At 36.8% G+C, this 15,298-nt stretch overlaps 1 protein-coding gene across 2 annotated transcripts in view; it reads right to left on the bottom strand.

Annotated features, from left to right (window-relative positions):
* RPS6KA5 (ribosomal protein S6 kinase A5) overlaps positions 1 to 15,298 on the bottom strand; it is a 183,614-nt gene that overhangs the window by 66,316 nt on the left and 102,000 nt on the right. Inside the window, exons 4-5 of one of the 2 annotated variants that reach the window (XM_082451268.1) lie at positions 6,569 to 6,684; positions 3,444 to 3,551 (exon numbers count right to left, since the gene is read on the bottom strand). The exons of the other annotated variant lie outside the window; for it this stretch is intronic. Of the exons in view, the coding sequence (XP_082307394.1) occupies positions 3,444 to 3,551; positions 6,569 to 6,684 (224 nt within the window). The remainder of the gene's footprint in view (positions 1 to 3,443; positions 3,552 to 6,568; positions 6,685 to 15,298) is intronic. 2 annotated transcript variants of the gene reach the window in all.

Raw genomic sequence — 15,298 nt, 5'->3', positions numbered from 1 at the left:
AACACAGCCAAAAAATAATAATAATAATAAATAAATAAAAGCATTAATTAAAAAAAAAAAACTTAAAATGGAGGTCAATAGTGGCCTTGGCAAGAACAGGTTCAGTCAATTGGTAGGAGGTGCAAGCCAAACTGGAGTAGATTGAGGGGTGAGTGACCTGTGGGTAATAGACTGCACAAACAAATATTGACAAAGGAGAACATAGGGCAACAACTGGAAGGGAATAGGGGATTCTGAGATTGTTTGCTGTTCATCAGTCAGTCCATTCATCCATTCATCTCTCCATTTTTAAACATTTAAGATGGGAGAGACTAGGCTTGCTTAAATGGTGACAGAAAGGGTCCAAGCAGAAGAAGAAGAGGTAGAAAAGAAGAGGGGTCCGTTACAGATAGAGGTAGAGATGTATAATCTCTCTATATAAAACTGGAAACCAGGGAGGAAACTCCTCAAAGTGAAGTTTAAGCTGAAAACCAAGGAGGTAGCGTAGGAATAGACAAAAAAGAAGCTCATTCCAAGAAATGATATTTTGATATAAGTCAGGCTGACATGGGAAACCAAAAAGGAATGCTAGGTAATCAAAATAGAAATTGTTGGATGGGAATACTTTTGAGGTGCAATAGGTCTAGGCAGGGACACTTGCTAAGCGGATGCCAGGTGGAATAAGGGGAGAGCAAAGGACCATTAGATCAAGTTTTAGGGGACTCAGAAAAGGAGAGTCCCTACTTGAGCCCTAAGAGTTAAACCTGAAGCCTAGCAAGACAGTATGTCCTCTTCAGCTAAGAGGAAGAATGAGCTGGTAGTCTGAGGGCAGAAGACAGATGAAACTGTAAGGCTTAATAACACATGACTATAACACATAACTACATGAAATGCAGCTAGGTTGCATTGTGAATAAGGGAATCTATAAATTACTTCTCCACTTCAGATTGAATCCCATTGTTTCATTTTTGCACCTAAATAGCCAAGTGCTCAAAAACTGTGGCATCCGACAAGAATTCCCTTCATTCCCTTGAGGAATAGCTAGCTGTTGAATTGACCAGCAGAAAACACAAGTCTCTCTTGTGAGAAGTGACGCAGCTGATTCAGTCACCCAGCAGTTCTGACTAATTTGTATTACTGTATTAAAACCCAACAATTCTGATCATGTTTGATTTTTGTTTACCTCTTGCTTTGGTTTCAAACATTTTGCTCTTCCTCAGTGCCAAAGTCTGTTTCTGCCTATTGCCAAATGATCAGCCACACATGTCCAGAAATACAGGATTCACGAAATGATTCTTTCATTGTAGTATCACCAGAATCTAGCCTAATGTCTAGCAGATAGAAGTCTCTCAACAAATACTGATGAAGTGAATGAGTAAATGTACGTGCGGTTCCACGGGGAGAGGAAAAAGTGATCACCAACTCTCTCTATGCGGGGGGAGTCCTCCATCTTTACATGCCAAGGGTCCTTTGACAGTCTGTTGAAGCCGACAGACCCCTTCTCAGCATAAAGCTTTTACATATATTGTAGGACAGAGCAGACTAATGATATTGAAATACAATGAAATCAAAATATAAAGAGAAATTGTGACATCATCACAAATGTGCTTCTGCGGCGTGGGCTGGGCTTGCTAAGCCGCAGGCCTCACTGTAGGGAGATCTGGCTGGGCCAGTTCACTGGCAAAACCACTAGCCGACAGCATCTGTAGATTTCTGTTCTCAGTTCTCAGAGAGGAATCCTCCCAGCTCTTGTCTAGGAAGCCACGGTTCTCAGAAGGAAGGGGCAGCAAGAGGCCATGGCAGTTCCACAGTGCAGTGGGGCAACCTTCACGCCACCCCCTAGCTTTGACGGTGCCCTCTCCCTCAACCGTGCTCCTTGCCCCTGAATCCACAGTTTTGTCTATTTAACCTTGTCAGTCTTCCATGAGGGTCAGAAAGGCAAGGTTTCCTACGGGGATAGTGTAGATCTGAGATCTGGGGGGGTACCTGTTTCTTATATAGACTTCCAACTAATCCTCTTATGTCCTGCACTCTTGCTTTGAGTGACGCCTGGTGCCCCCAATTCCTGAGCCTTTCTGGGGGTCAGAGGTGCAAATTAGCCTGCTTTGGGGATTCTCATATTACTGGCTTAGGATTCAGCTGTTTCAGGCATGCTAAATCGGTTACAACTAGTATTTCTGCTGTCCATCTTCCAGAATCTGGTTGCTGTTTTCCTCTCTCCCTTTTGAGTATATGCCTATTTTACGCCTTTACTTTTACTTGTAGTAGGGTTTAGTGAGGAAACAACCATGAACATATTTCATCTGTCACATTTTTCAAGTTGCCACTAAAATTTTTAACAAAGTTTGAAAAATCAAACTTTGAAGAAAAATCCTTAAAAATTCACCTCATCTTTTTCATAACTATGATTTTTCTATCAAAGATAATCAACATATTGTTATACCCTCAGGTTCATGAAGGCAGAGACCATTTCCCTTTTGTTATTGTATTATCCAATACCTAGCATAGTAGAGGTGGTCAATAAATATTGATAAGTGTGAAGGAATATAAATATGACAAAAAATTGGGATCCTTTGTTTTCATAATTTTAGTACTTATCTAATTCACCTAGGACTGCTTTGGCAATATTCAAAAAAGCAAACAATCAGAAATACATACACCTAATTTGGAACCCAAATTACAATAACAAAGTCCTTTATTACAAAAATTTAACTATGATTCTGTATACTATAACAATAATTTCTTGGATAGAAAGGAACTGGCATTCAAATTACTTAGTTGTCTTGAAAAACTAGTAGTGTAAAAATGTACTTTTTAATTACAACTGCTACATAAATAGTATTTAATTACAACTAATAAATGTACAATTTTAAATATTATTAAATAAATCTTTAATAATAAATTTTAATCAATGCTGAAAACGCAGTCCTTCATATTTAAAATCTGTACATTAGCTACTACATTTTAGTTTGTATGGGCAAAAAACCAGCAAGTTTATTAAAAAATTAGGTCTAGTAGATCCTTGCTATTCTTTTCAAGTGAGTTCAAAGAGCCATCATGACATGTCCTACTTTGTAATTATAATGTAAACTGTATGTGCTTTGTTTTGTAATTCTTTATTGGCTATTATCTAAGCCACGATTTTCCTAAAAGGCCCAAAGCATTATTTTAAAATTTCAGTTATATTTTATGGAGAAAGTTAAATGCATAATTTTGCTTTGTTTTTAACTGGGGAATTCTGATATATCCGTAAAAGGATTCCTGGAATTCTAGCAGGATGGTTCCATGGTAATTTTAAACTAAAAACTTTACAGCTATCCATGTCAAAATATTCCTCTGGGCAAACTTGTACAAAAATCCATAATCTGTTTAGTACTATCCCATTAAATGCTCATTCTATAGCTAATTTTTCATCATTGTTTACATTCTGTTTTACTAACTTCAAATTAAAATATAATACTCACTTCATCAGCCACAAACTCCTTACTCAGACCAAAATCTGTCAGCACCACATGGCCATTAGAATCAAGTAGAATATTCTCAAGCTTAATGTCACGGTATATAATCCCCAACTGTAAAAACAAACAAATATGCATATTAAAATAACAATTTCCAAAAAATAAATTAGGAAAGTCTTTCTTATCTACCTTAAAAACAAACCAAAAAAAAAGGCATTCTCCTGCTCAGGGTGCTATGACGGCTCTTAGTCACAGGTCAGGGCAAATCTAAATGCCTCCATCTCAGGGTTTATCTGCTGGGTTCCCTCTGCAACCATGTCTTCATGCTCCATAGGGTACATTCCTGTCGGACTAGCTTCTGTTGGGTCTACTTTGACTACTGCTTCTTCCTGGGTTACTGTTCTTGATGGAGTTCATCCTCACTCCAGATGATCTTCAGATGCTTCCTTAGCCAATTCATGTCCATCACTTCTAATGGCTTCAGAAGGCTTTCCTGACTAACCACTTCCCACACTGGTCATTTCTTTGTTTTTATTCCTATAGCATCTATATTTACATTGTACTTACCTAAAAGTAATTGATATTTTCTAGGTACTTCCTGCTTTTCTTGATATACCCATATCCAAACTCTGTTTTTTCACTTTTTATGCATTTACCTAGTATCTAGCACAGTGTCATATGTCAAATAGGTAATTAATAAAGGCTTGTTGAATAATACGCTCCTAAACACGAAGGTTGAAGATCACAAGTTAATTTTAGTTGATCTTTAGTTCTAAATAAGCAACGTAAATCAATTAGATATTTAAATGTCCTTCTATTTTGTTTTGTATGTAAGTTTTATAGTAAAACACTTCAGCTATATAACATAAATGAATCTACCCAAGTTATATAAGAAGTACTTGATATGCATGAATTCCACGTTTCATGTTATGTCAGCCCGAATTAAATGTTTTTAAACTTAGAAACACTGCTTTCCTCAACACTAAGTATATGAAAAATAAGACTCTTGATACTTTCTTAAAATTGAAACAAAAAATTACACAAGGAAAAACACTAGGCAATTTTCTTCCAAGAACCTCAGTGGGGTTTTTTTTTCATATTTTAAAACATTATTATATATTGTAAATGCACAGTCTGTTAAACAGACATTTGACTTGAAGCCTTACAAGCACCTAACAACCAGTATGACTTTTTTTTTAACAACCTCTTTGGAAAAGATTTTAGGAATAAGTCATTTACTACCTGCTTTACCTCATCACTTCCAAGTAAACTCCCCGTTTTTGTCTCTTCCTGAGAAACTCAGTGTTAGTAGCTATATCAAGATTATCATTATTAGCTTTGTGTTATATCTCTTTGTATTTATCTTGTTAGGTAGTCAGATTAAGAGAAATTTAGCTAAGACCTAATCTGCTATATACTTTCCCTCTATATCAATTACATTTATATCTTGTACTCATTATGTTCTCTACCTCTGTGTTTCTGATTACCCTGTTTTAATAATAATGAATGTTCATGGATTTTCCCTTTAAGAAACAGAATTAACAGTTTTCATACTAACTAAAAACTGAACTTACTAGCTTACCTGTCAGAGCTTTGTATTTTGTTTGTGTTTACTCTGGTATTTATGGTGATTTCCACCGTCATTTTTATATTATAAAAATTACATCTGATTCCCCTAAGCATAAAACAAAGCTTTTCAGCCTATTCCCTGGCCCAATTTGGCTCATGTATAAAAATGTCCTAACTACTTTATACCCCACAAAAGTAACCATAGGCATAAAGCTCATCCCCACACCACCAATTCTATCAGAAGGAATACAGATGCCTGTTCCTATCACTTCAGTTCAGCTCCCACCTTACACTCCCCTTCCTTTCACTCCATGGCACTGCAGCCCTGAGCCCCAGAGCCTTCTCTACTTCTCTCCTGTTCTTAGACATTTTTTCATTCATTCTCCTTAGAATTCCTATTCTGAACCCTGTCTCCCTCTACCTGCCCAGTTGTGTTCCTGTTCTGGGCTAGATCTACCCATTTCTTGATCCCTTCCTTCTTATATCTTCTCATCATCTTTTCTCACAGCCTCTCCCAACCGTTACCTCCATCCTGCAATTCTAATCTTCCTGCCCCTTTAAAAATTTCATCCTTCTTCCTTGCCTTTTTCCTTCATTTCTCTCCATTCTTTTTATGCTCCATAATCAGCACTTCAATCTTTTCTTTTTTATCTGTAATCTAGTGTAGCATCTGAATATATAACAAAGAAAAACAGCGGCTTTATGATGTACCCGTATCATCCGAATTTAGCGACTCGCGTCATCCTCCTATGGTCTCACATAACTTTGATAAAAATTATTCTAGTACTTTCTATTTCTTGGAAATACACACAAGCCTAGGCTACATAATGACTGTTTGCTTCTACAATAATGCTTCCTCATTAAAAAAATATTTTTAGTCAAAATTTCTTGGATCAAGATTAATAGTATCTGAAATAATATTTTTTAAAAGTTTAAACTGATTTTATAGAGTTCAAACAGCATCACATACATATATGAATTCCACTGAAAAATTTGAGTAACTGAGTTCATGCCACATGAAGGCAATGGAGCAGGAGGGAGTGGGGGAGCAAGAGAGGACCTTAGGGGTGAACCAAATGGAAAAGAAAGCGAGAGTGGGAGAGGGGGATAGCTGGGTAGCATAGGTAAGTGCTTCTTACAGATATTCCAAGCTAATTGGGAAACATACTCTGAAGATGCACAGGCAGAGTCTGCAATGGAGTAAGTCACAATTAAGGAAATATATATTATGACTTGTGGGTTCACCTTAAAGGTTTTTTAAAGAATGAAAATCTTTTATTCTAATGATACTTTGTAATAAGCATCAGAATTTTTCATGAACAAATCCAAAAAAATGCTCAGGTTCTACCTTTTTAATCTGCATCCCAGGAACTATAAAAGGAAAGTAGACTTTTACAAAGGGAATGATGAAATTGAAAAAAATTGGTAGTGGTCTACGAGTGTGCTTCCACAATCTCCACGAAGACAATGACATGTAAACGCATTAGCTCTTTTAGCTCCATCATTACTTTAGTTACTAGATTTTCTAAAAAAGGAAATCCCAAAGGTTAAGCATCTCTTACCTTGTGGAGATGTTCGAGGGCAAGCACGATCTCTCCAACATAGATCTGCACCTCGTGCTCTGTGAAACGCTCTCTTTGAGAAAGATGAGTAAAAAGTTCTCCACCATTTATATAATCTAAAAATGAAATATATTTTTTCTGTCTTTGACTTGTATTCATAAACTAAAGGAAATATTTCCTTTTAACCACTTTGGATTAACCATAAGGCATTGATTTTAATACATTATTTTTGTACAATTCTTAGTATATAGTTTCATATAGAATATATTACTAAATTCATATAAATACAGTTTCATAAGTTAATGACTACCCTAAACCACAAATGAATTTGCATAGAGTATTGCTATTAAAACTATTACATGAAATCTGCATATATTTAAATAATTTTCCCAAATCCAGCATATCAGAAACCTCTGCCATCACCATACAATTCTTAACTTGCTGTAGAGTACCAAAACATCAACCACTCCAATAACTAAAATAAAAAATGAAAAAAACAAAACAAAACTCCCAGCCTTTCCTTTGTAGTAATGGCCGGTCACTATTTTTAAGCAGATTCCCTATTTTCCAGAATTGTCTATGGAGAGCCCTTCCAAAAATGTATATTAGGTAGCAGGTAGCCTTCTTATGGTTCCACATAACTCAAAAGTAAAAGTAGCACAACATGGGTGAATCAAAACACCTGAAACTAAACGATTCCCATTTCCCTTTCAATTTGCCCATTTTATTCCAAGAGGAATAATGAAATAAGAGAGAAAAAAGCTACAGTGAGACATAAATTAGGAGCTGAATAGCAATAAGCCACAACTGTGTTCATCATAGGCTCTAAGAAGACATTTATTGATAAACTGATAATAGTTTCATCAGAAACTAACCATTACTATCTTACACAACATTTGTGTGTGAGAAACAATGTACACCTAGAAAACAGTCACAGATATAGATTAAAGCTTTTCTCCTAAAAAAAAATCTGAAAAGCATGTATCCCAAGTATATTCATTTGTCAAGTTTACCACAATTTGATAAAAGACCAAAGCAGAATCTTCATTAACTCACAAATTTTTATCTTGCCCGTTTAACTTCAAATTCCAAACAGCTGATGCAACAGAATGAAAGAACTCTAAAAGCTGGTTGTTTTGCAATGTATTTAACAAAGCACATGCCAGCAAAAAGCACTGCCCTTTTAAGACTTTTGTATTTTGCCAAGAGGTTTTAATTATATCTTAACAAAAAGCTAATTATTAAAAAGGTGTAAAGGAACATAGCATTCCTGCAAACTAACAGTGAATTTTTTCTACCTTTAAGTAGTTACTTATTTAAATCTAATACTGATGTTTATGCATATGGTTTCCATAGTTAGTCATGGTACAGATATAGGCATTCATAGGTCAGTTGACCAACTGACAAACTCCTACACACCCTTGAATGTCCTACTTAATTATCTCATCTTCAATAGCCACTCCAGCAGAGTTGATCACTCCCTTTTATGTTACCCCCTGTGTTTATTAAAGACTTATACCACTGCAATTATCTTGCTGCACTGAAAATGTTTATTTGCATACTTCCTTTCTCTGCTAAACTCTGAGCTTTTTAAAGTCACGATCAATGTATTCATCTTTAAAAAACAAAAACACTCTGAAACTCAAGGGCAAATGAGTTGTAAAAAAAAAAACCCAATGCACTCCTGTCTTTGAGGCAACTTGATATAATCCAAAGAACCTGGGCTTTATAATCAATAAACCTCAACTAGACAATGGCTCTACTGTGTCCTGTCTTGAGCAAATAAAGTCTCTCTCAGTGTCAGTTCTTTATCTATAAAATGGGAATCAGAACTACTATAGATTATTGTTTCTTGGAACATAGAAAGTGTTTTATTTCATTTACTGGGGAGACTAAGAAAAATTAACTATAAATCTAAGAAGACAAACCTAAAACAACATCAAGTCACCTACTTCCTACTTGTAGAATAGACCAACAGCGCAAGGTGAAGACTTGACATTCATAAAATAAATATGCTTTATTTGTAGGTACAGAGTTGCACACTTTATAAGCTTAACAGCCAACTCTATCCAGTGGTCCAAGCTGTCAACATTGGTAAGGCAGATACATAGGCTGCCAAAGGACTGTAACAGCAGGAGCTGCGATACCTGGAGTGGAGTTACAGGGTAAGTGCTATCAATAGCAGGGATATGAGGTTAGTGGGAATCTCTGTAAGATAAGTACCTAGTACCCTCAGTTGTTATAATTCTAGTTGTTTTGTTTGGTATGTAGTGGTATCTCGTTATGGTTTTAATTTGCATTTTCCTGAATAATAATGATATTTAGTATCTTTCCATGCCTTATCGGACATTTCTATACCTTCTTTTGTGAAACGTCGATTAAGGGTTTTTGGTGGTTTTTTTTGCCCCTCTTGGTTTTTTCTTTTTTATTTGAAATATAATTCACATACCATGAAATTCACCAATTTAAAGTGTAAAATTCAATGGTTTTTAGTGTATTCAGAGTTGAGCAGCCATCACCACATTCAATTTTAAAATATTTTCACATACTCCCTCCCCAGAAATCCCAATTCATCTGTTTCTCCTTTAGTTGCTTGTGCTTTTTTTAAAAAATTTATTTATTTATTCATTTATTTATATTTTGGCTGAGTTGGGTCTTTGTTGCTGCCCACAGGCTTTCTCTAGTTGTGGTGAGCAGGGGCTACTCTTCGTTGCGGTGCATGGGCTTCTCACTGCGGTGGCTTCTCTTGTTGTGGAGCACAGGCTCTAAGCGTGCAGGCTTCAGTAGTTGTGGCTCGTGGGCTCTAGAGCGCAGGCTCAGTAGTTGTGGTGCACAAGCTTAGTTGCTCCGTGGCATGTGGGATCTTTCCGGACCAGGGCTCGATCCAATGTCCCCTGCATTGGCAGGCGGATTCTTAACCACTGTGCCACCAGGGAAGCCCAGTTGCTTGTGCTTTTGATGTCACATTTAAGAAATCACTGCCAAAACCAAGGTCACAAAAATTTACCCCTATGTTTTCTTCTAAGAGATTTATAGGTTTAGTTCTTACTTTTCATCTTTGATCCATTGAGTTAAGTTTTGTATATGTTGTGAGTTATGGGCCCAATTTCATACTTTTGCATATGGTTATCCAGCTGTTCCAGCACCATTAGTTAAAAAGACTGTTCTTTCCTCATTGGCACCCTTGTCAAAAAATCAATTGACAGTAAATGTGAGGGTTTATTTCTGGACTCTCAATTCTAATCTATTATCTATATGTCTATCTTTATTCCAGTGCCACACTTTCTTGATTATTGTAGCTTTGTAGTAAGTTTTAAAAGTGTGAGTCTTCCAACTTAATTCTTCCTTTTCAAAATTGTTTTAGCTATTCTAAGGTTCCTTGATTTTTCCATACAATTTTAGGATGACTTTGTCAATTTCCATAAAAAAATAAGCTGGGATTTTGAGAGAGGTCTGTTAAATCTATAGATCAATTTGGGGAGTATTGCCATCTTTATAAAGGCTTTCAATCCGTAAACATAGAATCTTTTACCATCATGAAGTATCCCTTTTTATCTCTAGTATACTTTTTTGTTAAGTATATTTTGTCTGATATTAGTATAGCCACTCCTGCTTTCTTGTGGTTGCTGTTTGCATGATTTATCTTTTCCTATCCTTTTTCTTTTTAACCTATTTGTACCTTTGAGTATACAGTGTATCTCCTGTAAACAGTATATAGTTGAATCTTTCCCCTCGTCTGACAATCTCTGTCTTTTGATTGTACTGATTAATCCATTCACATTTAATGTTATTATTGATATAGTTGGACTTATGTCTTGCTATTTTACTTTTTTGTTTTCTACATATTTCATATCTTTATTTGTTCCTCTATTCCTCCTTACTTCTTTCTTTTTCATTAAGTAAATATTTTCTAGTGTAACATTTTAGTTTCTTTAATGAATTTCACTTTTTTAAGTTATTTTCTTAGTGGTTGCTCTATGGCTTACCATACACACATTATCACAAACAGTTTCAGATTTATACCAACTTAATTCCAGTGATATATAGAAACATTTCTCCTACATAGCTCTATACTTTCTTCCTCCCTTTTGAGCTATGATTGTTATACATAGTATAACTATATATGTTACAAACCCAACAATACATTATAATTATTACCTTATATAGTTTTATGTCTTTCAAAGAGGCTGAAAGAAAAGAGAGCAAGTACATATTTAGAGTTTGTCATATTAGCCTTCCTATTTACCATTTTTGGTTCTCTTTATTTTTTCTTGTGGCCCCTGGAGCTGGACAGCACAGAGGTTTCTGGCCATTGTAAGGATTTCATATTTTACTCTGAATGAAATAAGAAGCCTCTGGAAGATTGAGTACAACAGTGGTATGATAAGACTTCCATTTTAACAGGATCAATGACTCTGACTGCTGTGTTGAGAACTTTCAAGAGGGAAAGTAGGGAGATCACTTGCAGTAAACAAGAAGAGATGATGGAGCCTAGGAGAAAGGTGACAGCTTGGTGGTGGTAAGGATCCAGCCCTACTTGAGCACATGAAGAGATGGAATTGGTGTTACCTGAGATGGGGAAGGCTGCAGGAAGGACAGATTTGGAAGGGATGACCCAGAGTTCACCTTTGGAAATGAGGAATGCACAGGGTCTAACAAATAGTAAAAGCTCAATAAATGGTAGTTATCGTCATCACCATCACCATCTTGAATTATTTATTCTAAGACTGTTAAAAGGTACAAAAGAGCCCTTCTGGAATCCTTTTAGGAAAAGGAAGATAAATTTCTTATGGCCAGTTAGATCATTAAGAGGAAGGTGCATGTAAATACCTTGAAATTATGCACAATTTTTTCAAGTATATGTAAGCATGTGTGCATTCTACTGAGAAGAGAGGGTCCACAGCTTTTATCAGATTTTCCAAGGAGTTACAAGCCAAAAAAGTTTCCAGAACATCACTCAAAAGACAGCATTAAAAATTTGAATGGAAAAGTGCCTATGAAGTTTATTTACAAACAAACCAATGAATGCGGACTGCCAGCACATGGGAAACATCTGAGAGTAGCGTCTTACAGCTCGCCAGCACCATAAACTTCATCATCACGGCGCAAGCACCCAGCGCCATTTCTCCTGAGCATTAGGATCGCTTCTCCCTGACTTCTGGCCTTGCTTGGCATAGCTGTCCTGGAGCTTACTGTATTTAGAACTGGATTACTGAGGTTCAGAGCTTTAAAAAGTGAAATGGAGCATGAGGTTTTCATTGTCAACAAGATCTCTGCCTACTGAGGATGTGCTGGAACTGCATTTCTGGTCTCTTTACACCTCTGTATTTATCCAGAGAGCTAGCAACTCTATTAGGGAAAGGTTAGGGCTTGGCCTTGAAACTAAAAACAACTTAGCCAGGCAGTGACACAACAAATAAAACAAAATTTAGAAAAGACTACAGGGATATTATTCAATTTGAGTTGAATTATTGATATAAAATGTTTACTCCCTTGAAAGAGAACACTGGAATCAAGAATGCAGGCAGATTCTGGGATAGAGTTAGCAGTGGCATGAATATGGTCAAAGACATCAATGAAAACCCAGATCATTACTAACATCTGAGAGGAAGAGTCTTCTCAGCTTTGTAACTCATGGAACATCCACTTTCCCCTAACCCCGATCCCAACCCTTTCCCACTGGGCATAAATTACATTTCTCCATAAAAAAGACTTATTTAAAAGCTCAGATGGAATAAAGCACGTGAGTGGAAACTGTCTACTACTAGAATTATTTAAGATCTACTCTGCCTGGTGGGCCTTGGTCCATGCCAACTCATCTACCCTGAATACTTTCCTGTCAAAATTATGGATTCATTAGAATTCTAGAGATTAGATTTCTCAAGTCTCTGCCAATTTCTTTCTCAACAAACTGCAAGCATGAGGGTTTTTTTTTAAGCCAATGCCAACGGTTTTTATTCTCTTCATGATAAGAAATAGCATGAGAGTGTCCAGTTTTTATTGATATTCCTGAGGCTTTTTGCCCCTGTGGACATACAACGAAAATGGACTAAGTGGTGTTGGCTCAGTTTACGCTCCTGGCTACTGCCGTTTGTGTAGAAGCAGCATCTTAGTAACCCCGGTTAGTCACGGTAAGTGGGAAAGGGCTCCTGGCAGATAAGAACTAAGAGATGTAAAACAGGGTTTTGGCCGCCTTCCTTTAAAATCTGTATCTCATCACAGCTCACTGCTTTTGAGACTAGACAAAGAAATAATAACAACTAGAGATATTGGGCACTTTCTATGTGCCTGTTCTATTTGGATATGATAACAAATTTGATCCTGATAAACAATGCTACGAAGTTGGTGCTATTAAAATAATAGTATAGTCCCCAGAGAAAATAGGTAATCTCTAGAAAATACTGAAACCCAGAGAGGTTAAAAAAATTATCCAGAGTTGCATATCTGTTAAGTGAGAGAATAAGGATTATGAACATGGGCAGTCTGACTCTAAAACAGTGATTTTTTTAAATGCTATATAGGTTGCCCTTTTTCCCCTACTGATATAGTTTTTACTATCATTTATCAGGAGCAGCCCCACTGGGCAACTGGTATTGCTAATTACTGTCAGAAAAACTGTCTTAAAATCAACTATCCTGTCCTTCAAATATCTGAAAGGCTTAGAGCCAATAATTCTATATATTTGGTCATAAAGTTTCTCTATTTTACATGCTTTTCTTAATCAGGTTTTGGAGGGCTCATAAGAATGTCACAGTACTCAGAAGGAGACATTCCTAGGGGGCTGTACTAAGATTTCTTTTTAATGTCCACAGTAAACAGTCTCCATCTTTTTTGAGAATGTGCCAACCTAAGATTATTGCTGACATATTTCTGACATAGAACTTAAGAAAGTCAATTTATATCTTGTAGGAGAGGGCCTAGGGCTGTTTTCTCCAAAAAAGTGCTTGGCCTTGCCCTGCAGTTCTCATCTTAACCCACCTGCCTGTTAAAGCAGATGGCTCTGAATTTGACCACAAAGAGCTACATTCTAGGTTCTTGTCAGAGAGTAGAACCTCAAATTGCCTGCAGTCCAAATCTCATCATATGTTCAGTTGTGAGAAATAATACATACAGGACAATAAATGTAATCTTTACATCTTTCTCATTATTTACTATAATGACTTCAGACAAAGCTACAAACTTGGACAACACTGTTTTGGAAAAATTATACTCTAACCTTGTTCCATAGGCTTACATTGTAAGGGACAGTGGCATAAAACTTGGAATTATATCCTTAGTCAAGGAAGGCTGGTGAAAATTGTCCATTATATCTGGGCCCTATTTAAAAAGCTTTTCCTAGACCATAATGCCTTACCTAGGGTTTTTTTTTTTTTTTTAATATCTTGATACAATTTCAAACTTACAAAAAGTATTTGCAAGAACAGCACAAGTAATCCCCATATAACCAGCATGCAAATTCACCAACTGTTTATATTTTGCTTCATTGGCTTTAGTATTCTCTGTGTAATTCCCCTGAGCCAATTGAGAATAAGTTGGAGACATCAAGCTCCTATGTCCTTCAGTGTGCAAATACTAAAAAAAGAATGCCCTTTCATATAACCACAGTACAATTATCAATATCAGAAACTTTATGATAAAAATACTATTATCTAATCTATACTCTCTATTCAAAGTTTGTCATTTGCCCCACTAATGCTCTTTGTAGCTACTCTTCCCCAGCCAAGGATCTGGTTTATGATCACATATGCATCAGATATCATGGCTCTTCAGACTCTGACCCTAAGTCACAACATACGTACATATTAATTTTATTAATTGCTGCCAATGTTTACAGGTACCTTCCTCCAAAAGGTCATTTATATTCCCCACTAACAGTGAATGGATGTCTTAGAAAACAAAGTTCTCACCAACTCTTGATATTATCATTATCTTTAATTTCTACCAATTTGATAGGCATTTCAAATTGGACACAGAAATTTTGAAGGTGCAGAAGGAAGAAGAGGGGAAGAAAATCTGAGAGTTTGCAGCAGCCGGACTTGATAGATTTTCAGTGGCAGTAGGACAAGTGGGCACCTCAGACACGGAAGACGACGTTGATAAGGCTGCAGGGCTGAGAAGTAGTAAGAGGTTAGCAAAAGTCACATGCCGCTCAGGAGAGAGGAGTAAAATGTCTGCTAACCTCTGTGAAATTCTGTTGAGACTATCAGCATGAATTTCAGGCCAGACCCAGCTGACACATTTTGGAGACATATGAGGAAAGCTTAGAAAGCTGGTACTGGAAAAAGAGTTTAGAGAGTAATCAAAGCAACTGGCATGTCAGGCGAGGAGGAAGGTTAACAGGGCAAGTGGTTCTCGTGTGCCAGACCAGGCAGATGCCAGGCCAGTAAAGAGGCACGTGGAACCCAAAGATGTTGCAGGGAAAGGGGCAGGAAAGACTCGAGGGAAGGCAGGGTCAATGAGGATTGAAGAACAGGCCCAGGGAGTGTGAGAAAGGAGGAAAAGAGAAGATTATGGTCAAAGAAGAAACCTGATTAGAAGTCTTAGATGTGCGACTGGTTTTAGTGACAAGGCCCAATGTGTGACTAGGCTTATGAATGGCTACAGTGAAGTAAAGGTTAAAACATCACAAGTCAAGGTGGCTTGGCATGGTGTTGAACTGGTTATCAATACGGCTGCTAAAATTGTGGAAGGGGATGGAAGGAAACTGGAGGGAAGGGAAGCTAGGCCTGA

The sequence above is a fragment of the Balaenoptera physalus genome, assembly GCF_965194825.1.
Source record: "Balaenoptera physalus genome assembly, chromosome: 2".
In the NCBI taxonomy this organism is placed as follows: domain Eukaryota; kingdom Metazoa; phylum Chordata; class Mammalia; order Artiodactyla; family Balaenopteridae; genus Balaenoptera; species Balaenoptera physalus.
This window is presented reverse-complemented; position numbering and strand designations above follow the sequence as displayed.